The sequence below is a fragment of the Anser cygnoides genome, chromosome 16 (genome assembly GCF_040182565.1).
Source record: "Anser cygnoides isolate HZ-2024a breed goose chromosome 16, Taihu_goose_T2T_genome, whole genome shotgun sequence".
In the NCBI taxonomy this organism is placed as follows: domain Eukaryota; kingdom Metazoa; phylum Chordata; class Aves; order Anseriformes; family Anatidae; genus Anser; species Anser cygnoides.
Genome location: NC_089888.1, coordinates 3,956,109 through 3,983,298, shown reverse-complemented (window position 1 = coordinate 3,983,298; position 27,190 = coordinate 3,956,109). Strand labels below are relative to the sequence as shown.

The window sequence follows — 27,190 nt, the reverse complement described above, 5'->3', positions numbered from 1 at the left end:
TTTGCCTTCATATCTGCCTGTAAGAGCAACTAAGCTGGTGAAGGGACTAGAAAACAAGATTTATGAGGAGCAATGAGGGAATTGGGCTGTTTAGGCTGAAGAAGAGGAGGCTGAGGGGAGATCTCATTGCCCTCTATAACTACCTGAAAGGAGGTTGCAGTGAGGAGGGTGTTGGTCTCTTTTCTCAGGTGATATTCACAAATAAAGAGGCATTTCAGGGAGATGTACAAACATGCAAGATCAGGTGCTGCTCTCTCCTATTTTATTTTTTCAGGTTTGTTTTCCTATTGCATTAACATACAGTCTTAATGTCTTCCAGAAGAAAGCACATCAAATACATGAAACATCAAACACATGAAACACATCAGCCAAGTATTTACTGGTTTTCAGAAGACACAAACTAATGTTGCTGAAAATGCTTAAAAATTAACAAAAACGTCTGTTTCAACCAATGATTTCTGTATTTAAGATCTTTATTTTCCCATAAAATTGGTGATAACCTCCAATCTATGCAAAAATCCATTCAAAAATATGATAGAAAATTTTATGTCTTCTTACTAACATTTTGAGTCCAACTAACTTCATAATAACTGCACTTGTGTATGGAAAATAAACCCAGGCATTTTACAGGCTGTATTTTTGTTTCTCTTCTTTTATTTTGCTCCAGAAAGTTCAGCAGTATATAGTCATTGTTCAAGCCACAGATATGGAAGGAAATCTTAACTACGGTCTCTCAAACACGGCAACTGCAATCATTACGGTGACAGATGTGAATGACAACCCACCCGAATTCACTACGAGCACTGTAAGTATCAATATATCAGCACAGCAATGCGTGGACACACAGCGTGTTTGGAATTCATGGATTTATGTATCAGTCGTCTCCCTTTGCTGGTTTGGCAGATAGGAGGAACTTGATAGATCTGTGGGACAAAGACTTTCAGGGGCAAAAAAAATGGGGGAAAAAAAGAATGATCTGTGAACTAGCAAAACTATTTGGCAACCAATTTCACTGAGGTACTAAAGGAGCTGAAATAATGTGGCAAACAGACTATGTCTGATTGCACCGAAGAGGATACAGTTGTTTCACAGCAATTGGCTGTAGACATCTCAGAGTTATTATTACTTATGAGTGAAATCCTGAGCAGTAAGAGGTATTTTGGGTTTAGTAGCTTGGATACGATTTCAAAGAAGCAGTAAATACTCTAAATGGTAACAGTTATTTGGTAAAATTTGTATTACATTGATAGCTCTAACAGATGTGTTTGTGTGTGCCAGCACAGACATACTTCAGTACATCTGGTTTTAATCAGTGTAAGATCTTACTGAAATTAGTACAGTATATCTCTATCCCATTCTTACGTGCTTCAAGTCTTTATTATTTGGGAGAGAGTGGAAAAGATAAAGAGATTGCAAATGACAAATGATTAGAGTTGGTTAAGATAAAAACGAAAAGACAGAAGGAGAAATTATGTGGTCTGGTTCTTTCCAGCCTTCATAATCCATAGAGATAGACATCCGAAACATGGATAGTAACCACAAAGGAGCGTAGAGGTCTACATGCTAATAAATGAGAAATCATTGTGTAACCACTGTCTATATCCATATCAGGGACAACCAGGAGTGGTAAATGATGTATCTAAAACTGATACCAGATCGCTAAAAATACAGGAAGTCAAAACTGCATTGTGCTCATTTCACTGAATATCCTTTAAGGAATGCATTTATTATTTATATTATTCTGAATTTTCATTCCATCTTACAGGATATGCAAATATTTGTTCACGTAGTGTCAGAGTTTCCCCTTAGTTACACCCATACAAACTATGAATGCGCAGCAGAACTCAAGGAAGTTGTGCAAAAGCCAACTTGATGCCACCGTGGACCCAGATGGGCTCCATGCCAGCTGTGGGATCCTTCCCTCCCATCACCATCAGGACCTGAGCTCTTGGTCATAGTGTGCTCGGTTCCTGAGCAGTGCCAGCCATTTCTGATGAAGTGACTAGGGCCTAGATTCTCAGAAAAAGAGCAGCACTAAATTCCTCCTGAACGAGAGAGAAATGGGCACCCTACACATTTTCGGGTCTGGCCCTCAGCCTCCAGTCTGTTGCTGTTCCAGCGGGTAGAGCTTGGGTTTTACAACAGCACATGTGCTTCCTATCTGTCGTGGTGAACACACAGAGCTTTGTATTGTGAAGCTGTCATTACATATCTCCTTACATATGATACATATGGTTGTGGAGTGCCATAAAAATGCAATGCAGATCTTGAGCCATGTGGTCCTTTCTCCTGCCAGTATGGGATTGTTTTCCCTGGAAACTTTTGTAGTGGCTGGTCTTACACAGTTTGGCATCTCCCGGGCAATGGGACTTCCTACCACAACATGTGCCTGCTAATGTTGGGTGGGGGGCTTATTTTGCCAGGTTAATATCTCTTTAACCTTCATTTGAGTGAAAAAGGAATGACATCTAGTGGCCACATCATTTAAGCACAGGTTGTTCTGGATGACCCAGGTTGACCGATCCTTGGCTCCAAATGAAATGTAGGAAGCGAAGTCTCGGGTAGTGCCTTCTGCAGGACAGTATCCCTTCAGGTAGTGATCCATGTCTGAAGGGGATGTATTTTGAAGTCTCTCCAAAACGTTTTCCAAAGTTGAATCTGATGGAAGGTTAAGATAGTGGCAATTTGCTTTCAGGTGAATTCTAAGTATTTAATGTTTCAGTGTTTGTAAGACCTAGGAGGAATAAAAGTCATCAAGAGAGTTACCCATAAGATTGTGTTAAATGGATCAGAAAATGTTACTCTTCCTCTAAGCAGGGTTGATGTGTACCATTATTTCTCTAATTTTAATCACTAAAGAAAGAGTTCTGCAAAGGCCAAAGGGCTTTATACAGTAGCACGGGGGACTTGATAAAGATTTGAAAACCAAGTATGCCTTACAATAATGTTTTCTGATTCTATGGAAACAAATATCTTTGATATACTCCCAGGTATAGTCAGGATGAATTTCATGTGAGTATGAAAGTGTAATACAGTTTTTCCCTGACTGGCATAGAGAACAGCATCAGGCTAATCAGTCTCTTTAAACCTAAGCTGAATCTCTTTGCTGTCCTCAAATAGTCTGATCTGCATTTTAACACCTCTAAAAAAAGGCAAAAATCTCTTTCCAGAAAATTTACAGCTCTCGGAGGATAAGAAAACCCATGGCGTCTTTTAAAACTGGAGACTGTTTGGAGAGATACAGTATATTTTTATTTAAAATACTTCTGTACTGAGATGCTGTTGTAAAAACAAAATAGGCTGAATAACTGAAATAATGGTTTGCTCTTGGAAAGTTGCCAGATGAAAGGAACTGGAGCAACTATATTCAGCTCTGAAGCACACAAAGGCCAACCCTATAGTGCTCCTAAATTACCTGTCATTCAGCCAGGGTGGTTTTAGACTTAATTGTTTCTGGATAAGAATGTCGCTCGGGAGGACGCTGCTCCATGCTGGTGTCACAGCTCATGTGTTCAGCAGCAGGAATTAATGTTGCTGTGTAAAACTTAACAACGGAACAGGAAAGGGAAAAAATGGCCCCTGTGATGGTCAAGAAATTCAGATCACGTTGGTAGTCAGGCATGGCTGAGAAGGCTGCACACATGGACCAGGTAGAAGGCCAGACACAAGCATATGAGTGCCAGCATCGCACATGCAAGAGAGGGGATGGCCTGCCCAGGTGTTTTGTTTAACAGCCATCCAAAATACCAAGTGGGCAGTGATCACAATATAGTGCTGGAGGAGAAGTCAAAAACGAGTAATAAAATCACACAGAAGGTCCTTAAATGTACGAATTAAAGATACTCAGATAAAACTCCGAAATGATTGTTTGCTTACATGAAAGTGGATTGATCTGTTTTTCATATCTTTTAGTACATTACATGAAAGGCCAGGGGAAGAAGAATCTTCACCATCTCACACAAAGGATTCTGAAGTTATAAGATGGAAAAAAAAAGTCACAATCTGTAAAGGAAATAATTCTGAGTTGAAGTCTGCTGCTAACACTAAGCCCAGTCAGTCCCCATAAGTGGACTCACGACCAGTTGTGGCCATCATGACCTGGCCTACCAGCATCAAAGCATGAGGCACTGGGGAACGGCAAGGATGAGGTGACCTCCCCTAGTCCTTTCCAGCTCTGATTTTTGTGATGGTGAATGCGTCCTCAATTTGCCTTGCTACTTGACCATGCTGAGAAGCATCAGAGAGCAGCTAACGGGGGGAAATGTCTCGTGAGATACTGCCACAGAGTGGGAAACAGATCTGTGCCAGAAGAGTGGAGCATCCTATGGTGCTGTAAACATCATAGACAGCTATTTTGGGCAATTTTAATGATTTAATGCAGGACAGTGACCCAGGGAATGCTCTTCTGGCTAGCTAAGGGACTTCAGCAGCCGGCTCTTTGTGCTGTGTTCTTCATGTGACTTTGCTGCTTGCAAAAATAAATGGAGGGAGTTGATTCTTCCCTCTGCCAAAGAGCAGTGACATTAATTCTCCTCGGCGTGCCCAACCAGCCTGCACCCCCAGGCTCTGGGTGGAACGCCTTGCAAAAGTTTCACCTCCCGTGACCAAGTTTTCCTTTTGGAGTGATTCGCTGCACTCATTCATTCTTGTGGCATTTTTGATGGGTTTGCACCTCCCAGATCATCAGCTGGTATAAAATAGTAAAATTTTAACTGGTCTGCATTGCAAAGACCTTGTAGCAAGTTTCACTGGGAAACTTGCTCCCTAACTGCTACACGATAAAGATACCGATATCAGCATGCCCTCCGCTATCCAGAGTCCCTGCTACTCATAACAGGGTCATGTCCTCTGACACTTCTCGATGTAGAAATTCCTCTGCCTCCCTTCAAATATTTATCTCCTGTGTGCAGGCGAGTTGCGTTTTCTCCACATTAATATAGATCCATGGCTGAGCCTCTGGCCAGATGCTCGCCTCAGATACAGAGAAGGCACAGTGAAATTAGTGTTGGTGTTTCAAAGATTAAACATCAGCTGAGACAGAACAACGCTGGATACTCAGGTGAGATTTTATGCAAGGGGGAGGCACGTTTTGGCTTGTGGAAGGAACACCTTTAATGTCAATGAAATCTTTAGCTCCTCTCAAGCAGGATGCCCTTTCCAGTCTGACCCATCATACCATTAATAGCCATCCAAGGGTTTCCACTTTATCTAAGGAAATGCATAATCAGAGGGGAGGAGAAGTAAAAGGAATCCATGCCTACACTTGACTCTTACAAAGTCTATTTTTATCGTATTCAATCAGGAACAATCAGGCACAGAGAGGAGACGCAGATGAATTTGCATGATCAGACTTCTGTGTCTTAAATGTTAATTAAAAGTTATTTTAAATTTGCCTACTGTGCAGAACTTGTTTTTATAGTAGCCCGTGTAAGGGAAATATTATTTCACAGGGCTGAAGTGCTCATGATTAGTTGAGCTTGTGGATTCTTGGGAAAACCTGGCTGGCAATCAACCTCTCCTTTAAAAAAAAAAAAAAAAAAAAGAAAGGGGAAAAAAGAAACTGGGCTATTCAAGTTCTTTAAGCTCCTGAGCCTTAGGAGGTCTTATTTAAAGCTACTTTAAAATTTGCCCTTTGGCACTGCTTTGAGAATCTTCTCTTGCGAGGCTGAACCCAGTGGAGCATATTTTAAAGCATCCTCTCTCTAGGACTGCCTTCACTGCCACACCACCTCTCGGGCTCATCTCCCATTAGGAACAGCTCTGAAGGTTTAGGACCAGACTGTCAGGCAGTGGTGAGTCTTGCGGCCTGGGCAGGCAGTCTGGTCAAAGGCTGGGCGTGAAAGCAGAAGAGCCAATACAGAATAACTCCATGCTCAGAGAGATGCTCATCTCCTAACAGAAGGGGCCGTGTCGCTGGGTAAGGTTAATCTGTTTGCAAAGTGGATTTGGCTTATCAGTGGAGGAACAAACATTTGTTGCGAGTGCATCACGAAAAGCAGTCCTTGCCGGTTTTTAACTGAGCTATTTAATTACTAGTGTCAGATCAGGCTGATCTCGGAGGTGGTAACCTGGCTCACCCAGGACGGGATCAATCAGCAATGAGCTCGGTGCTTCATGAGCAAAACGACAGAGAGAGAGTCCCAAGTTGAAAGGGCTTCTGTTATTGGCAGTGCACTGCCAAAAATTTCTGACCTTTGTCTCTGCAGGTATTTTGGCTCCTCAGAGCACTGTGGAAAATGTTAATGAGCCCACTCTGGGAAATGTTTTGAAATTTGAAAGTGAAGCAGGATCTCAGGACATAGTGGGTGCACTAACATTGTCCTTTACTGTAAATAGTTCTTCCTTCTCCCGTTTCAATGTTTCCTTCCCATTTTGTCCCCGGTCTGCACCCTGATACACTAGTGCACAGCATTTTGTGATGCTAAACAAGCCAAGCTCCTCCAGACCCTTTTTACATCACAGCTTCCCATTCCCGCGGTTATCTCAGCAACCCTGCTGTGCACCAGGCTCTGTTCAGATTTCTTATTTCTTTCTTTTGACCAGATTTGTATATAATAGTCCAGATGAGATTTTCAGTGTCTTAAACAAGAGTTCTTCTGCTCTGCAAACTTACCAAAATTCTGGAAAAGCAAACAAAAGCAAGCCAAAATCTCATTCCTTCCTCTATGTGTATTTGTTCTCATGTTAACACTGAAGACAAAATACAGCCATGCATCAACCAGAGAAAGAGCAACACTGTCCAATATTGCAGAAATTGCTGACTTGAGCTGTAAAAATGTGATGACTTCTTTTCAAGTGGCAAAGAATTGAGAAAATGCTTCACCTGGTCTCTAGCTCCCCGAGTTGAATCCTGCTGAGCTCTGTCTCTAACAGTGACTTCAGAAATAGCAAATGCCAGAGAAACCCCTCAGATTTTCATTCAGGTTAAAAAAATACTGATTTTCAAATTGCTACAGTGCAAAAATGTAAATAGCCCTAGTTTGGAGAAATAATATTAAATGGCCACAGGAAACCAGAACAGGAAGCCAAGTAAGCCTGCTAGTGGTTTGGGGTTTCCTAAGCACATTTATAGCCAGATGTACCAGGAAGCATTCAGTACATGTGAGCATTATGAGAAATCCCTTTTACATACATGCTAGTGTTTTACAAATTGGTCTTATGCTGTGAAGGGAGAATCCAGTAGGAACGGGATTTTGGTAGGTTCCCACAGAGAGAAGAACAGACCAGGATGGTCCAAATTGGACCAAGGAGCATCCTAAAGAGAGGTCTTAACACACCCGATGCAGGGAAAATCAGTGGACTTGGGCAGTTAACTACCTCCCACGGCCTGGGCATGTGTCCAGATGTGGAAAAGATCAAGGGCTTAAATCCTGAGCACCACGTACAGATTTCCCAGCACAAGGACTAACGCTGCCGGTGTAGCAGGGATCCCTCTGCCTCTGCCCCTTTGGCTCACGCAGTGCCTGTCGTTACACCTGTGCCATTCGGTGACATTTGGATTAGATTAGCCTGCACGCCACAGTATTTTAAAATCATCACAGTGCCCATGGCATAATTTAGAGGCAGTTGTCACAGGAGCCAGAAATCAAGGTGAACAGCACAGGTCATGGCTGGCAAGGGGAAAGACCTAATACCACGGTGAGAAAATTTAACAGGACCGCGTTGTTTTACAGCTAAAAACAAACCCAGGAGTTCAGTACAGTCCTGCAGACAGGATTTATTGTTAAAAATCAATTGTGCTTTCATGGAAAATCCCAGGTGACTGCCATTTGCTTGCTATTTTCCAATCAAAATGAAGCTCAGCCGAACTACACGGTAAAGCTTGGGCTGTTATAGAACTGTCATCTTCTAACTGAAATAAATTATTATATTCAAGTGAATCCAATATGCCCAGTAGCATTTGAGTACATGAGTATCTACCTAATTCTGTGTGCATTTCAATTAAATACATAGTCAGTGAAGTCTAAAAACTACAAATCAGTTTGCTTCTCCTAAATAAGAATTCGGTGTTCATAAATTGAAATGGGCTTTCTGCTTCTCATTACATTTTGGGTCCTGATGAAAGCCATTGCTTATTGTCATAAAACAATGAATTAGAATAAGGATGTTGGGTCAAGAGGTAGCAGTAACAAACAGAAAAACAAAAATTGTTTTTTCTTCCTGTCTGATTCTGTGATTTTATGATTCTTGTCTCAGCCTTACCCAGGACTCACCATGCTAATGTCAGGAGGCTTTGCTGCCACAGACAGGCAGTTTAGCCGTGGTTAGGAAAGCAGTAACACTGTGGTGGAAATTACTGACAGCATGACCTGCCTTTTGAATCACCTGGCCTTCGGATGTGAGTCCCAGCCTAACTGCAAAGCCTGCCCATCAGTGCCCAGGAGCTGTGATGGCCACACGGTTTTCATTCTGATGAGGACTGGGGGAGAGCCTCGCCTCAGGGTGCAGGTTTTACAGCTTGGCACAATCCCTTGGGACAGTTTCAGGAAACCTGGTAGTTTGTCCTGCTGAAACCTCACCCCTCGTTCTTGCTCGGATTTCTGCACAGGTGCAAGCTGTGACTGCTGGGGCTGAGCACCCTTGGGTGGGTCCAGGGGTGCTAGGAGCCGAGGGCAGAGGGCTGCTGGTGCCCTCTATCCTCTTGAGGTGCCTGGAGACCCTTTCAGTGCCTTGCTCTGGAAGACAAACCATGCTGCATACTCCGTTGTGGATACTCAACTTCTGCTCTTTATCACCTTTCATCTATAATGAAAGTCATTTCTCACTTTATGAGGAAACAGTAATTCCCCGTGTCTTAATGAAAAGAACGTCAGCCTCTTCTGTGATTTCATCAGCATAGCATATGACAGAAGGGATTGAAATAACTTTAAGACTACTTAGGGTAGTCTACAGGATGGATAGATAGGTACAAAGATGTATGTATACAAATACACAGAGATAAATATACATGTAGCTAGATTCAAAGCATAGATAGATACTGATATAATGTGAACAGTCATCAATGAAATCCAAGTCCCTGCTCCCAAATAAATTGTGGTTATGTGAATTATTCCATTACATCGTGGGGGTATATATGCATTTATTAAAAGAATGTGGTCTCCTTGATAGAAGTCTCTAACTAATAGACTCCATTAATCAAACCTAAATTTACAGTGGCTTGTGTTTTGTTTATTTCCTTTCAGTACATTCATTTTCAAATTATCACCAGATTAATCATCTACAGTACTTTAAACCAACTGCCATTTGGTGCAACAGTTCTGGTTCCTCTCCATTACACTGAGCATTAGTTCTTAAGGCATAGTTCAAGGCTCTGTTTAGCCTGATTCTGTCCTGAATCTAACTGAAATCAGATAGATTCTTCCCTGTAAATGGGTCAGTCACACAGAAAAAACATCCAAGGTAATCTTAAGATTGAAAAAAAAAAAAAAGAAAGAAAGAAAAAGGAAAAAAAAAGAATATAATTTTATTTTTCTTCATTGATACCTGCCTGGTGGTTAAAAGAAGGATTAAAATGAGGTCATTAAACTTTCCTTGGAGACAAGCCCCAGACCTCAGTGGTAATATGATTAATCAAATATAAAAGTGAAGCTACCCTGAATGAATAACTCATTTTTATAAAATATCTAATTACTGAAATGTCGTCTGCTGCAGAAAAAGAAGGGGGGGAAATTAATTGCAATAACAATTCAAGAAGATAAAGTTTTTCTGAATTAGGTCTACACAAGAAGCTAAATTGAGTTGATTAAGTAATTTTGGTTTCAGAAACACCCTTGATGGAAGTTAGTAGTAATGAATTTTTCAGACCTTGGAGTTTAAATTGCCAACGACCAGTGAGTTAAAAAATGGGGACGATAGTTTCATTACAGATTTCAATTTTCTGTCAAAAAAAAAAAAAAAAGAATATTAAAAAAAACGCTCTATTGGTCTCTCTCAAATTGGACACATGTACTGCTTGGTGTAAAATCAAGAATAACGCCACCTCCGCTCTCTGTACAAGAGAGCGCAATCTCAGCCAATTACAGCTACAGCAGCACCCAGGGGGCAGAGCCCACGGTGCTGCTCGTTTTTTGCTCCCCAGCACGTAAGTGGTCAAAATCCAGAAATTACGGCACAGCCTCTGTGCCTGCGTACCTCGTAAATATATTCCCACCTGTAATATATGGCTCTGCGCTCTCCTTTCATTGTGGTTCTTGTAGGAAGCTGTTGTTAATGGGATGAGCAGCGCATGCATATCCATCAGCAGCAGCGTGGTAATACGTAATAATTTGTTTGGACATTTAAGCCTCCTGCCTGCTGTTTTGCTGCTTCGTACGGTCAGGTTAATATTGTCAAAACACAAGCAAGAGCTGTTCGCTGGCAAGAGCACCCCCAACCATGCGGTATGACACCACACATCAGTTCTCCCTTGCCGTCACCCATCTGTCATGAGCCCCTTCATTTGCCGCACCTGGCAGAGCTGTATCTCCTGGTGGGGTGTCTCATTCAGCAGTGACTTCTCTCCTCCTTCTCCCTCCCTGTTTAATGTGTATGGGGTCTGGAGCGGGAAGGTGTAGACCGCACCCCCAGCCCATGCCTTCTGTACCAGGAATTACAGGCATGACACAATCCACAGGGTCAAGCAACATCTGTGCAGATAAACAGCCGCCCTTCTGTGCCGTGCTGGAAATCCCTGTGTTCTCCAGTGCCCGGTACGTACACGTTGATTGGAGACCATTCCTGTGCATCAGTCAAGCTAAAACTTCAAGGAGAAAATCAGACATTAATGCTCCCATAGCATTAATATGCTGGTACCATACCCGTACCAGCAATTTTTTTCCCTAAAATCTATCTGTAATGTCTCTCTCAGATCGGAAGGATCTTTCATAGACTCTGTACCTCTTTCTGCCCTGGGATGAATACCCAAATCCTAATTCTCCTCCCAAGCCCAGCCCTGGAATCAGAGGGCACAATTCAGTTGCCTGAGTGCAGCCAGCCAGCACCCAGGGGTCCTGGTCGGGCAGGACATCCAGCCAGCCCCGCCAGGTACACCTCCGTGTCTGCCAGGTGTCCCAGGCAAATACCCGTTGGAAGTGGATTATTTCATTATCTTAAAAGTACACACCGTCGCAGGCACTGGTGCGGGTCTGAGAAATTTAAACGCATTTTGTAACTCCGTCATTGCGAGGAGCTGAAATAAATCCCCTTCTGGAGTTGGCTAACTTGTTTGGGTCGGCAGGTTTTTAATTCCTCAATATTCTGTTGCCTTAAAAACAGTTGCTTCCAAGGGGTGTCATTTTAAGAGGATATGTATCTGGAATTTCATTAAGCACGTTTTGGTTATGAAATCTTTAGTGACATACTAAAAAAAAAAAAAAGGGAGATTTAGCAAAGGATTTGGCAGTGCTGTGAGTTTTCTCTTATCAAATATTTCTAACTGTCCAGGATGCCTTAACACTTTCCAGCCGTAGAAGAAAGGGTCAGAACACAGACTGAAGCGAGAATTAAAAACAAAGAGGAAGTTTGAAAGATTTCATGCAGTTTTTTGAGCATCATGGAGTTTTTCAAACTGTTCCTGTTTTGTGCAGGAACGTTTTAATTGCCAAAAAAATAACAGAGAAGAAATAATGTTTTCCTTCCTAAATTTACAAGGACCCACCATCCTCCCATTTCTCAGTGCGCTCCTTTTCTCTGTTACACAGACTTCGACTTCCCTGTACTGAACAGCTCTCCTCTCTTTTCCAGTGAGAAGTCTTTCTCATGGCAAGTCTGATGAATTACACAGCATTTAATTTAGTCTTCATTCTGTGCTCTGAATTACTTTAAGCAGGCTGGCATGCATTTTTCTGTTGTTTCTGCCTGGTTTTAGCGACTCTGGGGCTGTGCTGCTGCTGCAACTGTCAGCTCTTGTCTGCAAACTGCGGGGACCCTTCAGCAACCCCTGCAGCGCAGAGATGGTGCATTTCGGGATGTGCTCCGACCTCCTGCCTTCCAGACCACGGGGCTGACCAGAGCATAGCGCATCCTCCACTCCTGGTCACCTCCCCCTAGAAAGCACAGCACAGGGAAGCAGATGGGGGACCCACGAATCTCCCTGCGAGCAGAAGCTCTCAGCCCCACTGATAGGTAGCGCCTTTACATTTCACTCAGCAGTAACAATATAAAGACCATCCGTGGCATCAGCTCAGTAAGTCACGACTTTAAACCACAGTAGTAGCACTTCTAAAATAAAACCCATTCTTCCGTGCCTTTCTCCTACAGGGATGCTGTGCCTGATCAGGAACCTTGTTTATGACCAGCCCTTGTGGGTTTTGCAGCACCTGATTGTGGAGTTCAACACTAGTCATTAAAAAGTTAAAAAAAAAAAAAAAAATCCTTGGTATGCTAATTCTGAGACTAATCTGGAAACAACAGAGATTTCAATTGTAACACGGAGAAGGTTTGAGCTGAAGTCATCAGGCAGTCTGACTGAGCTGGGCTACGCAGGAAACTTGTTAAAAATCTCAATACCAGGATTATGGTGTGCATAAAAAATTCAGTTTCAGTACTGTTAAAATTCTCTCTCTCCCGAATATCCATTTTCAGATCCCAAAGGCACAAGACCAGCTTTTATATGCCCTAAAATTTGAAAAAAATAAATTAAATTTAAAAAATTAAATTAAAAACTCATTATTTTATTATGAAGTGGGCAGTTAATAAGAAAAATCCTAAACCAGATTTATCAGCTTAAGGCCCTTCTTTATGAAACTTCATTACAGGGGTCTGAATTGAAACATTCTCTTCTATACACATTTCACCAAAAAATACAGGTCAGGCCTGTGAAGTACATTTTGCTCACTTAGAAGCTTAATGCTGTCACGCCATTTTTGTCAGTCTGGTTCACATGTAAATTGGGAAAAATGCATTTTCAAGGTTTTGTTCAAAACAGTGCAGTTATTTTCTGCTTTGGGCTTTGAAGAAAGAGAAAGACATTTGAGACCTGACATTCCAACAGATTAAATAATTTCACCTGCTTTTAAGGAAATTTTTTATTTTAAAGAACTTACACAGGCAGGAAATTTGGACGCATATGACCATCAGGTCACTTCAGAAGTGTTCATAGTTACGTGCCTAACTGCGAGCACAGGGAATTGAGCACGCTGGCTACTCCTGTATGGCTGCAAGTCTCTTCTCACACATATGAAGTATGTTCAGGTTCCTCCGTTGAAGCCAACACATTGCAGAGCCTGGGGAAGAGCAGTGCTGGTTGTCCAGCTCATCCCCCATGGGGTGCCCACCACACACAGGGTTCACTGCCAGCCCTCCTATCTTGAAGCTTTTCCATAGCTCAGCAGATATCATGGAGCTACGACACAACACAATGGGGAGACCAAAAGACTGATCTGGGCTGACCAAATGGACTTGTCAAGTGGCACATGAATTCATGATGTTCTCAGGATCCCGACCCAGCCCAGACGCTCCAGCACCAGTTTTATGCCCATGAGACACAGGCAACTCACGTAGCCTGCAGTGCTGCCGCTAAAGGGATGGATAGGGCTGTCGGCTGTTGTAAAGCACTGATGTATCTGTGCAAAACTGTTTTATTATATAAATGTACGCATTTCTTTAAGAATGCACCTTTTGTAGGCAGTTCTAGCTGTTTTAAAATCTATGCCTTTATTTAAAAGATAGCATTGCTAATTACACCTGACAATCAAACAGTCTGCAGAAAGGTATCAGCTACCTTTTCTTACTGTTCATGCTGTAGGCAAGAAACAAAGGTATGTTAGGCAAGAAAGCAAATTAAATGTTCAAAGGATTCTTGTCTAAAACTTGAAAATAAAAGGCTGTGCTATCAGATCAGAATTTTAACATATACTGTTTCCATTGGCTCCTGAGATGATAAAATCTTTTATGGTTGAGTATAACCATTGTTAAAGGTCACTGTTGCAAAGGCTACATCATTTAGATGAGTTGAGATCCCATTTTGGATAAATTCACAATTTTTCTTCCTAACAAGGAGATAGTATCAGGATTTGAATGTACAAGAGTGCTGGGTTACAGATTAAAGGCTTTTGTGTTCTGGAAACCACACTATGCCAGATTTCATGAGTTTCAGTGAGACATGCAAGTCCCCAAAGTCAAGTAGGTTGATTAAAGTGGTTCTTTATAGCCTTTGAAATACAGATAAAGTACAACTTTCCTACACGGGGTTAATGTACTTTTTTTTTTTCCTTGACAAGGCTATATGCCTTTCCAAGGACTTAATTTTAATCTCTTTTTAAACCTTTCATAAGAATGTTGTAAAAAGCTCCTTTGTGTTGTAATGCATTTTTATAAAATATCTAAATTTCTATGCAAACTTCAAGCCTCATTCCATAAGATATATTTATCTGGAAATGGCTATCTTACAGCAGAGTAGTGTCTTGTGTCATCATTTCTCTGGCATCTTTTCAGACTGTCACAAGAATGTAACATCTGATAATGAAGAAAATTAGTGCTCATTGTCAGACATGCGAACTTTTTTTTTTTTTTTAATATCCTTTTACTATTGCGTGCTCTTGTCTCTGAACTCCTGGCATGTACTCGAAGAGTCTTTGAACCAAGGTGAAAGCTAGACCTGCACGTTCCTTCCTCATGCCAGAGATGCTGAAATGAGAGGGTTTTCATCTGCTGCTTCTGAAAGAAAGGATATTACTTTCTTCTCCTCTGTTACTGCATTGTCTTCATATTCAGAGAGTAAATCTTTTAATTTAATTCAAAACTAGTCATTACTCATGATTCTGAAAATATTACACCTGTAAAGAAAAAGCCCAAAGCTAGTGGTTGTTGCCAGCTACAGACACCAAGTGGATGCTGTCTGCACCCCATCATAGGATCATATTAGAAGTGTGAAAGTTTAGGGCTCACTTTTGTGTTTCTAACTCCTTTTGGTCTTCTTTTTTTAAGATCTGTCATCCAGTGTTCTTGTAGAACCGTTCGGTAAGCAAGCCTGGCCCCACCACGCCATGTGTAGAGCCTTGCCCCCAGGTTGGAGAGCTCCTTTGCAGGCATGGGGGGCATTTTAGTGGCATGAACTGCTGAAGATGAAGGCAGAACTTCCAAAAGCTGGTGAGATGGTTGTCATGCCCTCGGCTGCGTGAGGCTGACTCCTGCCAGACCACGACAAGCCAGTGCCTACAGCCTCGGCAGTTCATTTCTGATTGAGCTCTGTGACAGCTGGGCCTCATACCAGTGGAGAAAAACTGCGAGCTGGCAGGAGTGCGTTGGGCTTTATAGATAACGTTTGGGGAAAGATTTGCCACATGGCATTTAACTAGTCTGAAGTAATATATGTGTGCGTGGATTGACTGTGGAGTAGACCCAAATGAGCATGGAGTTGAACCAGGGATGTTGCGGTGCAGGGTCTGCTGTGGGCATGAACCTGAAAAAATCAACACCAAACACAGGGGCTTGCTGCCTCGGAAATGCAGAGCCGGACACTGAGCTGCTTCAGAAAACCATGCAGACTTCGGCACTTAGAAGACAATCGTCATTCAGGAGCACACAAGAGTAGTTCTTTAATGAAATGTGATTAAGAAATTCACATTTCAAAATCAATTTGCATGCAAAGTATGGTTGACTTTATGTATCAGATCATTTTTTTCAGAATACAGAGTTTCAAGTGCATTTGTTGCCTCTTTTGCACCATGGCCAAGGTGGAGGAAGAACCTGGAGTTTGGTGTATTGCTGTCACAGAAACTGATAGCCCAATGCGACTGTGCAGCGTAGATTGGGCAGGATAACTTGCAGACCTTGTACAGTCATCCATACAGCAAACAATATTGGAAATTAAAGGTCAGAGAATTGATAGTAAGGCTTAAGAAAACAGCAATTAGGCATCTAGGAAGAAAAGCTAAATTACCAGTAGTAGGAGTAGGGGGAAAAAAAAAAAAGAGGATTATTGATCTAAATATCAAGTTGGCAGATACACAGAGTACAATCTAGAGGTTTTTTACACCTCTGGGCTTATTCAACCCCCACAATAAAAAATGCAGGCCTATAAAGATGGAATAAGAAGCAATCAATTAGGTTGGCATTTGCTTGTTTCCGTGCTGCAGCTGGGCAGGCACATCACAATTAATGATTTATTAGGAGATTTTCGCCTTTTTTTCCATTTTACACAGATTGCTGCAACCAGACTGCAGTGGCTTATTAATTTGCGTGCTATTCAAGCGTCTTTGTTAAATATCATGTGGAAAAGGTAAACATTTGGCTCACACACCAACACTTCAATGGGAGTATGTCACAGTTTACGTAGGCAAATGCAGCCTGGCATGCAGCTCTGGGCGTTGGGTTCCCCAGCTGCACCTTGCGAAGGTCCCTCAGGTCCCCAGGGCTTGCTGTGTTATGGGGTGGCCCAGCAGCAGAAGGCAGTGAGAGATGGACACCCAGTGCCACATGCCCACGTGTGCTTGTGCCCTCTCCTTTGGGCTTCTCTCTACCTAGGGGGCCCAGAAAGAAGAAGTAACACTTTGTGGTAATTATAGCTGTCCAGGGAAGGACTCAGAATCTTATATGAGAATGAAGATGCCCTTATTCTTCTAAGTGAATCCATAGCTATAAGTGACAAAGCACTCTATGCTTCTATGCAATCCAGATTTCATAACCTGCTTCTGCCTATAACAAATTTTGTGTCGTCATTAGGAAACGCAACAAAAAAAATCTTTCTTGCAGCTGCTCATATGGACAAGTCATTGCTTTCACAGCTTTTTATCAAAAACAGCTAGGAAAAGGTATGAACATTGGAAAAAAAGGAATTCCCTTTAGAAGAAAGCCTGAATAATTGTCTCTGTATTTGTCTATCTCAATTCAACACCTTTCCTAGGAGTGGCTGCAGTGAGCTAATTGGTTTTACTCTGCTGTGCATGGCTTCACAGCCCAGGCTCCAGATTTATAGCACAAAGTCAAGTCACTGTGTGAATTCATCATTTGTCCCCCCACATCAATCCCTGTCTCTTCCTGAGTGATACTGGTCTGCGTGTTTATATGCTGTCAAACACTGAATGAGACAAAAGACAAACTCAGGAATTAAACAATTTTAGTAGAATCTGATGCAACCAGAATATCAGAATGAATTATTACCTTTTCAGCAAGACATGAGTTCAGACAGGTCAGCTCTAGAGGAATGAAAGACTTTTGCCAGCACATGCTTTTATGGTAAAAGGGACAAAAAAGACACTGCAGAATTTAAGAGTTTAAAAGCATACCAAGTTCAGAACAAATTCTTATCTCAGAAGGGAAACAGAGTGTGTAACAATCACCCATAGAAATCCTTGCGAATGGTCTTAAAAAAAGCACTCTGGAAATTAAGGACTTCAAATAAAACAATTGAAAGTGAAGCCAAATGAATTATAGGGGAATACGAGTAAATGCTACAAGTATAGGTCAAGTGGTGTTTTATCAATCTTGTGTTTACTCCAGCAGCTCCTGCGTTGCCCATTGTTTTACCTTGTTTGAATAGATATGCTTCTCTTTATTTAAAATCAATTGTAATCTTATGAAAGAAAACTTACAGCAGAGGGAATGCTGTAAAGCAGCACAGTGAAAGATGGCATTGTTCATTATCCTAAATTACTCCAAGGTAGGGAGGGAATGATATTAAAGAAGTGTGGGTAGCTCTGAGCTGCCATCCTTCCTTTAGCAAATGTAATTTAATGTCATTACTTAATTTTATTAACGGTAAAGACAATTGTGGACAATGCATGTTACAGCATTGACTTACACTAATGATAGTGGGGGAGTGTTAGCAGGAGGAAAGATGGGCTACATTTTGGATTCCCAGTAGCTGCTGATACAAAGATGATAAAAAGTTGTTCTCTTGTTTGTGGTGCATCTCTCCAAGATTTGCTTCTTGACGTGCATAGCTTTGGATGGGTCTTTTGATTCTTGAGTAGGTATTGTTGTCATCAGAAAAATATTTAGCTTTATGAGCATAATAGACAATATTTACCCTTAGTGCTGAATAGAACTAAAAGAACTAACTAATGCCTAGTAGGCATTACAACTGGATCAGCTCCTGGACTCCTCAGTATATGCAGAGCATTTTGATCTTTACACTAATAGAAAAGCTTTATAGAGGGCTATGATCTTCCTCTAGGCTTTATATTGAGATGTCCTTGTGGACTTATAATTTTGTTTTTGTACCTCCTACATTTAAAATATGTCTTTACTATATTGCTACAGGCCAAAAACAGGTGTTGTGATGGCTTTTACAAAAAGCTGCTCTAAAGTCTGGTGGCAACTGTGTGGTATTTTTCCAGGTGACCCAAACTCATTGGCGACACCTGGATTATGATCTACTACAGGTGTTCAGCAGCCTGCAAGTCTGGTCCTCTTAAATGTCTTAGGTAGAGCTTTTAGCTTGCTCTTAACGAATTAATCCTGTTTGGTTCTGTAAGACGTAAGCCTAGTAGTGGTGGACAAAGAACTGTGGGCCAAGGTCAGAGATTTGAGATAGATGCATAGAGTGCTAAAATCCTTTGAAATTACAACCAATATGATACCTTGATGTTGGCAGTGCCACCATCTCCTAGAAGAGAGTGGAGGCTCATCAACTTGTCATTGCTGGCATGCTATACAACATAAACTTCATGTAATAGGCAATAACTGGTGTGGATTTAGTAAGAGACAATCCTACTTAACTAATCGCCTTGAGTTCTGTTGAGCAGGATTCAGAAAAAAATGGTAATAGGAGTGTACATCTGACATAATCTAATGGATTTTTCAAAAGGCTTTTGATAAATTTCCATATAATTTTTCCCCTGCTTAAACTGTGTGCCACAGAGATTCCAAATTGGTGAAGAGAATGGGTAAAGAACCAGTGAAATCACGGGAAATAAAGAGACAAGAAGAACTGTAGCATGTGCTGGAACTAGAATTATCTCACAGCTTCCCACTGTTCTTCCCCACCACTCAGCATGGCTGGAAAGAGATGCCATCTGCATTCACTAACAAAAACTTGTTTAGGACAGGTGCATACCAGAAAAGAGGGCAAAATGCCATTCAAGATACCACTAAAGGGCAAATTTAAATCTACATTAACACAGGGCAGATTGAATATTTTTCCTGGCAGAAGTGCAATAATGTATACTAAATATAAGCACACATAGCTGGAGGACTCCAAAGGATGGGTATGGGTTAGTACTGGAAAGGGACTCTTGTGCTAACAAAGGAATGATTTATTATCATTTACATAACCTGGCATTTGTGCACACCAAAGGCCAGATTTTCAAAATGCTCTGCTCCTACAGTTTGGGGCCAGGCTTTCAGTTGCAGACTCAGAGCCAGCCGCTCCCATCATTTCCCCAGTGTTTAATTTGCCATATGTCAATCAGAGTGTTGATTTGCAAGTGCTGATAATAGGCAATGTTGAGGGATGAGCACATTTGAAAATTTGGGAATGTGTCTTACTGGCAGCTTCTGAGCCCCAAACACTGGAAGTATCCGCAGAGCAGGATCCCTGATCAGCCATATGATAAATCAAGGACTGGAAAGCAGAAAAGAATGCAGATAATGCATCAGGATATGTCTGAGCTGGACATGCTCCATGAAAATCAGTGCTAAATGACAGAATTAAGCACCGGGAAAGGCTGTGGCAAAATCACAAGAAACACTTTAAATAATGAGACAAAAATCAAATCAAGTGCAAGAAAGAAAGAAAATGAAATAAAATCGCTGAAGAAGCAAATGCCATGACGGGAATCTGAGTGAGGCAAAATACCTTGTTTTAAAGGGACATAGTCATCGTAGAAACAGCACATTTTAGTCTGCCATTTTACCCTCTAATGAGAATTAACTCTCCAATTGCTGTAAGTGAATGAGAGTGTCAGGAACATTTTCGGTTTGTTTGCTTCAAGCATTTACTAAAATGTGGGCAGTGGCTGGGTGATAGCGGGCTTGTTCTCCTTTGGGCTAAAACATGAGGCTAGACGTAAAAAGGTTTGGGGAAATATTCAAAGAAAAAGAATATGCAAAGCAGAGGTGAGAAAGGGACACGTTGCTCACTGTGGTCCTTTTCATGGGACTGACGTCCTTGTTGGTGTGCTGGTTAAGGGGATGTAGCCACGAGGACCGACAGAAGGGTCCCACCGAGACCGCTCCTATCTTTTTATTTGCAGTATTCAGGGGAAGTTCCTGAGAACAGAGTGGAGGTTGTGGTTGCAAATTTGACGGTGATGGACCGGGACCAGCCTCACTCCCCCAACTGGAATGCCATCTACCGCATCATCAGCGGGGACCCCTCTGGCCACTTCACCATCCGGACAGACCCTGTCACCAACGAAGGCATGGTAACCGTCGTGAAGGTAAGTGGGAAGCCAAAGCAAAGACGTGTTTGTCACCCTTTAAGCTCACTAAGGCCACAAGGATTGCCAGAGGCCTGCAGTTATTTCATGCCTTCCCTACCTGGGAGCACGAGTGCTTCAAGCGGTTGTTTACCCGCTCTCTCTGTGCAGGTGTCCTGAATACTTTTGGTTTGAGCTGTGCCAATGATTCTGGGTTTCTCCCGCCATAAGCCTTCATAAACTCTCACATGCCAAAGGCAGCTGCCAGCATCAGAGCCTGACCTGCTCCTTTTTGAGCTCAAGTGGGACTGGTGCCTGGGCTGTCCAGTCCTGCCCTGCTTGGCAGTTCGGGGCAGAAGCTGTGATTCTCCTTTCTGAGCCAGAAATTTGCCAGCTACCTGTGAAGCTGTGGGTAGCACTTCACTGCAGGGGATCAGCCAACTGATCTGTGGGGAGTACAGAAGGCATTTCAGGAGGAGAGAATTTCTTGGTAACAGAAGGGAAGGAGACAGAAGATATTCCTCTTTTTTTCCTCTGAGCTATTCATAAAAAAAATAAAAAATAAAAAAGCTGGAGAAATGTTCCTTTCCTAGTATCAAGCAATAAACACACAGTGTGGACCACGTCCTCAGTGAAGGCTGCTCCACATGTTAAGTCATCAGAGGATCTTGTCCAAAGGCTCTGAGAAATAAGACTGTAAATATTCACTACTCCTTCTTTCCTCCATCCATTGCCTTTCACATTAGGAGATCACAGACCCTCCAGGTATTTCCACAAGTATCAAATTCTGTTTCTTTTCTTGCCTCTAGAGAACATGCCTTTATCATCATTTGAGAGTTTGCTCCTCTTCAGTTACTGAGACCAGCAGCCCAGGCAATGAATGCTTCTGCAGTAATTACACACGGTCAGAAACTAACCAGGTTCATTCAACATTCCCTGAATCTCTTCCCAGATAAGATGCCTATGGGTGCTCCCACTGGCTACCAAGAAAGTGAAGGCTGCTGTGATCAGTAGGGCCTTGCACTGCACGCGCCATGCGCTGCTCCTGAAATGGATAATACATGCTGGGATGGACAGAGGCCGCATCTTCTGGCAAGCCTGGCCTTACCTAACAAAAAGTTGTAATCAACTACTTAGGATGGAACGCTGATGTTTAGAGAGCAACTTGATCAAGGAATACCTCCGTGTTGAAAAAAAGAGCCCCACTCCCTTGTGGCTAATAAGTTGCAGTCGTTCTTACTACTTACAGTTTGGGTATGAGAAAAAATGGCACCAGGGAAATGCCAATGAGGTTACACTGGTGGGAACGTGTGAGCGTGTGAGTTTGTCCTGCTCCCTGGCCCCTAGGCTATGTGTGTGTGTCTGCAGATGCCACTTTGCTGAACCTTTAAGGAAGACATCATCTTACCTGCTAGATGATATTTCAGCAGGGTTCTTGTATTTATCACTCTTTATTGCTCTGTAATGACATTTGACAGCCTTATCTGCTGCAACGTTACAAAACATCTTCAGGGCTAGCAGTATTTCTGGACATGCATGTGTATGGATGCATTTATGCATGTAAGTATGCACATATCCATGTGTATGTGTTTTCTCCTTAAACAGAAAACATTCAACAGAGTAAAATGGAACAATTTAACTTTTGTTGACATCAGCAGCCAGTCTGAAATCAAAATGCCAATGCTATGACTGAAAGCAGGGGAGGACTCCTTAGTCTTAATCTAATAAAGTGTCACGACTGTAGTTTAAAGCCACATCAAAGTGAAGAACGGGATTTACAAGATCATCGCTGCCACACAAGAACTTTTGCATAATGAACCGTCCCTTATTCAGAACTTGCAAGCAAAAAGCAGGGCAGATTTGTCAAGGCACCACTGATGCTGGTGTTGACTTTCCACTGCTGTGTAACCCACAGTGATCACAATGCAAAGAACCACCCGAAAATCCCATCTTGTCAAGCTGAGCTCAGAGCTTGAAATTGCATTGAATGTCTTCACTGTATAACCTCACCTTATCCCCCTGGCTGCCCAGAGTTTCTTACCCTTATCAAGCTGAGAGGTTTTTTGGTGTATTTTCAGCAAGGAGAATAAGTGAAAATGCTTGTGATTAAATTTTCATGGTGAAGAAGGGAAGACTCTTAGGATTCCACCTTCTTCTTTGAAATATTTTGTTCTCCGTTAATAAGTGAATATGCTTAAAGGTTAGGGGAATGTATGCACACCAAACTGGGTGGCCAGCCAGAGCTTGCTCTTTGTGGCATGGGAGCAGTCTCTTACTGTTTTAATCCCTTGTATATAGGCTGAAAACACAGGTAATAACACAGTCTCCATGACTGCAAGCAAAGGGGTTTGTGTTTAGGCTGCAGCAGTGGCAGACACAGTGCAGAGAAGGGCATGTCGTGGAGAAAACCACCCCTCCGGCAGCAGTTTGGGGCCAGAAATGCTTCCAGACCAAGAAGCCCTTTGGAGTTCACACGATGCTCATGATGGCCGTTTTGCAGCTCCTCTCAGCAAAACCTCATCTGCTGCTCCAGCCCAATCACCAAAAGCGTAGCATTTCCTTTTTCTGTTCATGCCTTTTCTAAACCATTTCCATATCTGTGCAAGACCCTAATCTTCAAAGAAAGCCTTGATCAAGGAGAGAGTAACTTCGCACACAGCTGAGACATCGCAGTCTGGAAACAATCTCCAAGAGCAGCAGTGGCTGCCCTGTGGCAGCCAGCTGAGTAAAATGTTATTATAAACTCTGCATGGATCAGAGCTGTGAATTTATAATGGAGATGCTTCCAAAGCTTCAGTTATTATTTGCTTCAACAATAACATAAGGCAAATTTGTTCCCTTTAGTTAAAAGTACCTTGAGTAAATGAAGACACGTGGCAAGCCCTCGGCTTCACTCTGCTGCATCTGGGTAGGAGATGGGCGTGAAGGAGGGGAATTACAGGCAAATGTTTCAGAGAAAAGAAAAGATGTGAAACGGGACCCTACCGGGCGCAGCAGGGAGAGAAGTAAATGGGCTGTCCAGTCCCTGTGCTGCGTTTCTGCATCCCTGGTTTTGGACTTCCCAGAAAAGAGGCAAAAGAGACTTCTCAGATCAGCCCCTTGGTGCTGCCCAGCCTGCCCCAGCTGAGCCCCTGCAGGGACTGGGTGCAGACTGTGGGCAAGGTTAACAAACAGGCCAGCGCACATTAAAAAAATAAAGAATGGAGGAATACAAATTAGAGGCACATGAAAGAAATTGAGGAAATGCATTAGTCAAATTGTTTCAAGGCCGTGAATAGTGTTTAAATGGGAACTTTTACCATGCATCTTTTTTGAATGCGGTAGAAGTCCGTGAGTCAGTGCTGGTGGGTGTATTGGGAATCTTTATGCTTCCTTTTATTTATTAAATGTTGGCCCTGCCTGTCAGGAAACCGTTTAGCAATAGGAGCATTTGCACTTCAATTGAATAGAGATTCCACTGTTTTACCTTTTGCCCCTGAAATTTGTTTCTCTCTTGTAGCCTCCTATGATTTGATTTCTCTCCTGATAATACTGTATTTTAAACAGAACAGGGAAGCCAGCTCCTGCTGATGTAAATCAGGATAGCTGTAGCAAAGTCAGTGTAACTATGGCGTTTTACACCAGTGAGGGTACGCCTTGCAGACTCAGCACTGAGGAGATGTTACGCTTCTAAATTTGTAAATTACAGCAAAGCACTTTTTAAGAAGCAGAGGTGTGATCCTGCATAACTCAAGCGTCCCTGGCAGATGATTAGTGACTTCCCTCATAATAATTAGTGGGATGGGTTAGAAATTATTATTATACTGCAGTTCAGTCAGTTGTGCCAGCAAAGGCTTTTCACTCCTTCTGGCTCCTAAGGCACATCACCTTTATGTGCATTTTGAAAGAGATCTGTGGCCGCCCGACAAGTGTGCAAGCCTGCAGGCAACCTCCAGAGATCACAAGGCAAAAGGACGAGAGGTCCCACTGGAAGGGCCGCCTGAGCAGCAGGACCAGGCATGGTTCCTTGCAGCTCAACCTTTGCTTATAATCTCACTTAAGAGGAAAAATGAAAAGCAATTCAGGCTCGTGGGTCCACCTAGACTGTCCTGGCTACTTAGTCAGCAGCTTTAAGTGCTAACAGAACCGTTAAGTACTGGTCCGGTTCCTCTGACCAGGCTCTGCCTGTTGCATTTATGGCAGCCCTCAATGGATTTGTTCATCCAGTGCTAAACTAGCACCGGCAGCTTCTGTTCTGGAAACCACAAAGCACTGGAGCAAAACACAACACAAATCCTCCCTGGTGTTTGCAATTTTTACTTTGTGGGTTTTTAACTATTTGGTCCTCCAAATACTGGAAGGCCAAATCCTCACTGGATTGAACCCGTTCAAAAGAACTGGGCTCAGAAGGAAATGAGATGAGGCAATGACTTTGATGTCATCCGCTGTCTAAATCTTGCAGCTTTCAGCCAGAAGGTAGAATTTGTTCTCCGCTTGGCTCAATTCTTGCTTATTTGTTTGTTTTAGGCAGTCGATTACGAGATGAACAGAGCTTTCATGCTGACAGTGATGGTATCAAACCAAGCTCCCCTGGCCAGTGGAATCCAGATGTCCTTCCAGTCGACAGCAGGAGTCACCATTTCAGTTACAGACGTCAACGAAGCACCGTATTTCCCAACAAACCACAAGCTGATCAGACTGGAGGAAGGGGTGCCCACAGGGACGGTCCTGACAACATTTTCCGCTGTGGATCCTGATCGCTTCATGCAGCAAGCAGTAAGGTGGGAGACCAGGCAGCCACAGGAGCTCGCATACACAGGGGGAATTTCAGTAGGAGCTGAAATCGAATTTATGAACTAACTGATGTGGTGTCAGTTAAATGCCTTACAGGTAGTTACAGCCCCAGTTGAGTGCTCGCAGAACACCCCACAAGCTGGTAAACACCCGATCCTCCCTCTAAGAGCCAGGCTCTGGTCCGGGAGGGCAGGCAGAACGGGATCCTGTGTTACTGGATGGCAAAGGGGCAGTTCTCAGCTTCTAGTGAATTCAGTAACTAGCAGGGGTCCCCGTGTCGTTACAAAGACAGGGATCAGAGCTGCACTGTATGAAATGTTTTTTCTCTACCTTGTCATAAAATTGTTGACCTGTGTTGATTTTGCAATTCATAAACACAATATGGGAAAAGACAGCTTTGTTATTTCTGTTTTAAAGAGGGGAAACTGAGGCACGGAAGGGGCTAGGGCTAGATTTTCACGTGCAATGACTGGGATTTTTCATTATGTCTGGTGTTGCTTATGAGGGTTTAGCTTCAGCCTGGCTTTAAAAGCACAATGTGAGCATACTATGTGACCACAGCAGAGGCCTCTTAAACCTACATCAGTTGTGACATTTTGTGTCAGGAAGAGTTTGAAATATTTCACCTGCCACAGCACTGCCTGGTCTAGAAAATGGTTGTTTATTCACTGCCTCGTCTTGTTGTCTTTAGACAGGTATTGCGACTTCTAAGGAAAGAGATCCTCCTAACTAACAAGCCAGTTTTTCTTTTATTCTTGAAATACTGGCCTTTGAAGGGTCTTTATTTCCCTGATGTCCTTAGTAAGTCTGGTTCTTCACAGGAGAGAGCAGTTCCTTTCTGGCTGAATGCTCCCCTGATCCGGAGGTGGTCGCTCTGTAAGCCCGAACGAGCATCCACCATTTCAGGGGAGAGCAATGGCTCTGCTGAGCCCTTCCTGGGATCGCACAGTGCCTGTGCAGGCTCTCGTAAGACTTGCTGTAAATACGAACAGCAAATTACTTGAGCTGATCTTTCCTAATGCTCCCAGGACACATGTTTAGTGAATCCAGGAGCGCTTTGTTTCCAAACAAAAGCACAGTCTCTCTTACCACCTTTTCATCAGGGCAGCCTGATGCCAAGGCTTTGCAAGAGGCAGCAGGATGCTGCTAGTGTCCCGTAGCTATCCAAAGGTACTTTGTTTTTCCTTCATCATTGTCACTGGTAAATTAGGAAAAAAATACCCTAAAAGCTAAGCCTATGGATCCACGGTGAGCAGTTCTCAGAGAGCTGGTCCAGCTGTTATAGCCTTGCACACTGTTTTCAGAGCTGTGCTTTAAATAGTCTTTGATAAAGTAGAGTTTTTACAAATACAAGGTAAGGAAGCAGGAGCATCTCCAGTAAGGCACAGCTTGGCATGCCAATGTCACACCTCAAGTTATCCTCATTAGCCACAGATGCATTCACAAAGCCAGCTTTGAAACAGGATCCCTGGTCATTTAGCAGTGAAAGGGCAAGAGACTTACAGCAATGATATTAAAAAGAAATGAAAACATCCCAAAGAGTCTAGCTCCATGAAATGTAATTCTTTCCTTTGGCAGGGGCTTGTGCAGCTGTGCTGTTGCTTTCCTGCTCACATGGATTCACGCAGCTCAAGTTTCACTTTGAGTTTCAGCTTCAAATGGCCCATTTCTGGAAATGGTTACTCACCAGCAGCTGGAGGTTCTCCTGCTTGCATATCTAAAGACAAAAAAATTAATATCAAACTATCAGCAGGTCTGAGTTACTCATAAAATAAGCTCATCTTTTGTGTGCTTATTTCAGTGATTTATAGCATGGCCATTTATTAGCTTCCAGTTAAACCACAGGTGATAAGTGTCCATCTTAACTCAAGCCTTATAAAACAGAGGTAGAAATCCAAAGCAAGGAAGCAAATAGAAGCAAAAAAGTAAGCAAGTGAGAAAGGTAAACAGAATATGTTAGTCCAGAAAGTAGATTGTCTCTATGGGCAAGAATCACCAAAATCCTCTCCATTCCCTGGTCCCACAAAAGGCTTCTCTTTGTGCTTTTGGACTTTGTTGATCCTGAGATCACTGGTGTCAAATAAGGGCTCTGCTTTCATGCGTCTATTCTTGCTCATAGCCCATGTCGCTGCCCATGG

At 42.7% G+C, this 27,190-nt stretch overlaps 1 protein-coding gene across 4 annotated transcripts in view; it reads left to right on the top strand.

The window, feature by feature from the left end:
* The window catches only part of CDH4 (cadherin 4), a 525,850-nt gene that overhangs the window by 479,528 nt on the left and 19,132 nt on the right, over positions 1–27,190 (top strand). For all 4 annotated transcript variants that reach the window (XM_013188900.3, XM_066978558.1, XM_013188903.3 and 1 more), the window contains 3 exons: positions 668–805; positions 20,115–20,300; positions 24,786–25,039. In XM_013188900.3, coding sequence (XP_013044354.2) covers positions 668–805; positions 20,115–20,300; positions 24,786–25,039 — 578 coding nt within the window. The remainder of the gene's footprint in view (positions 1–667; positions 806–20,114; positions 20,301–24,785; positions 25,040–27,190) is intronic.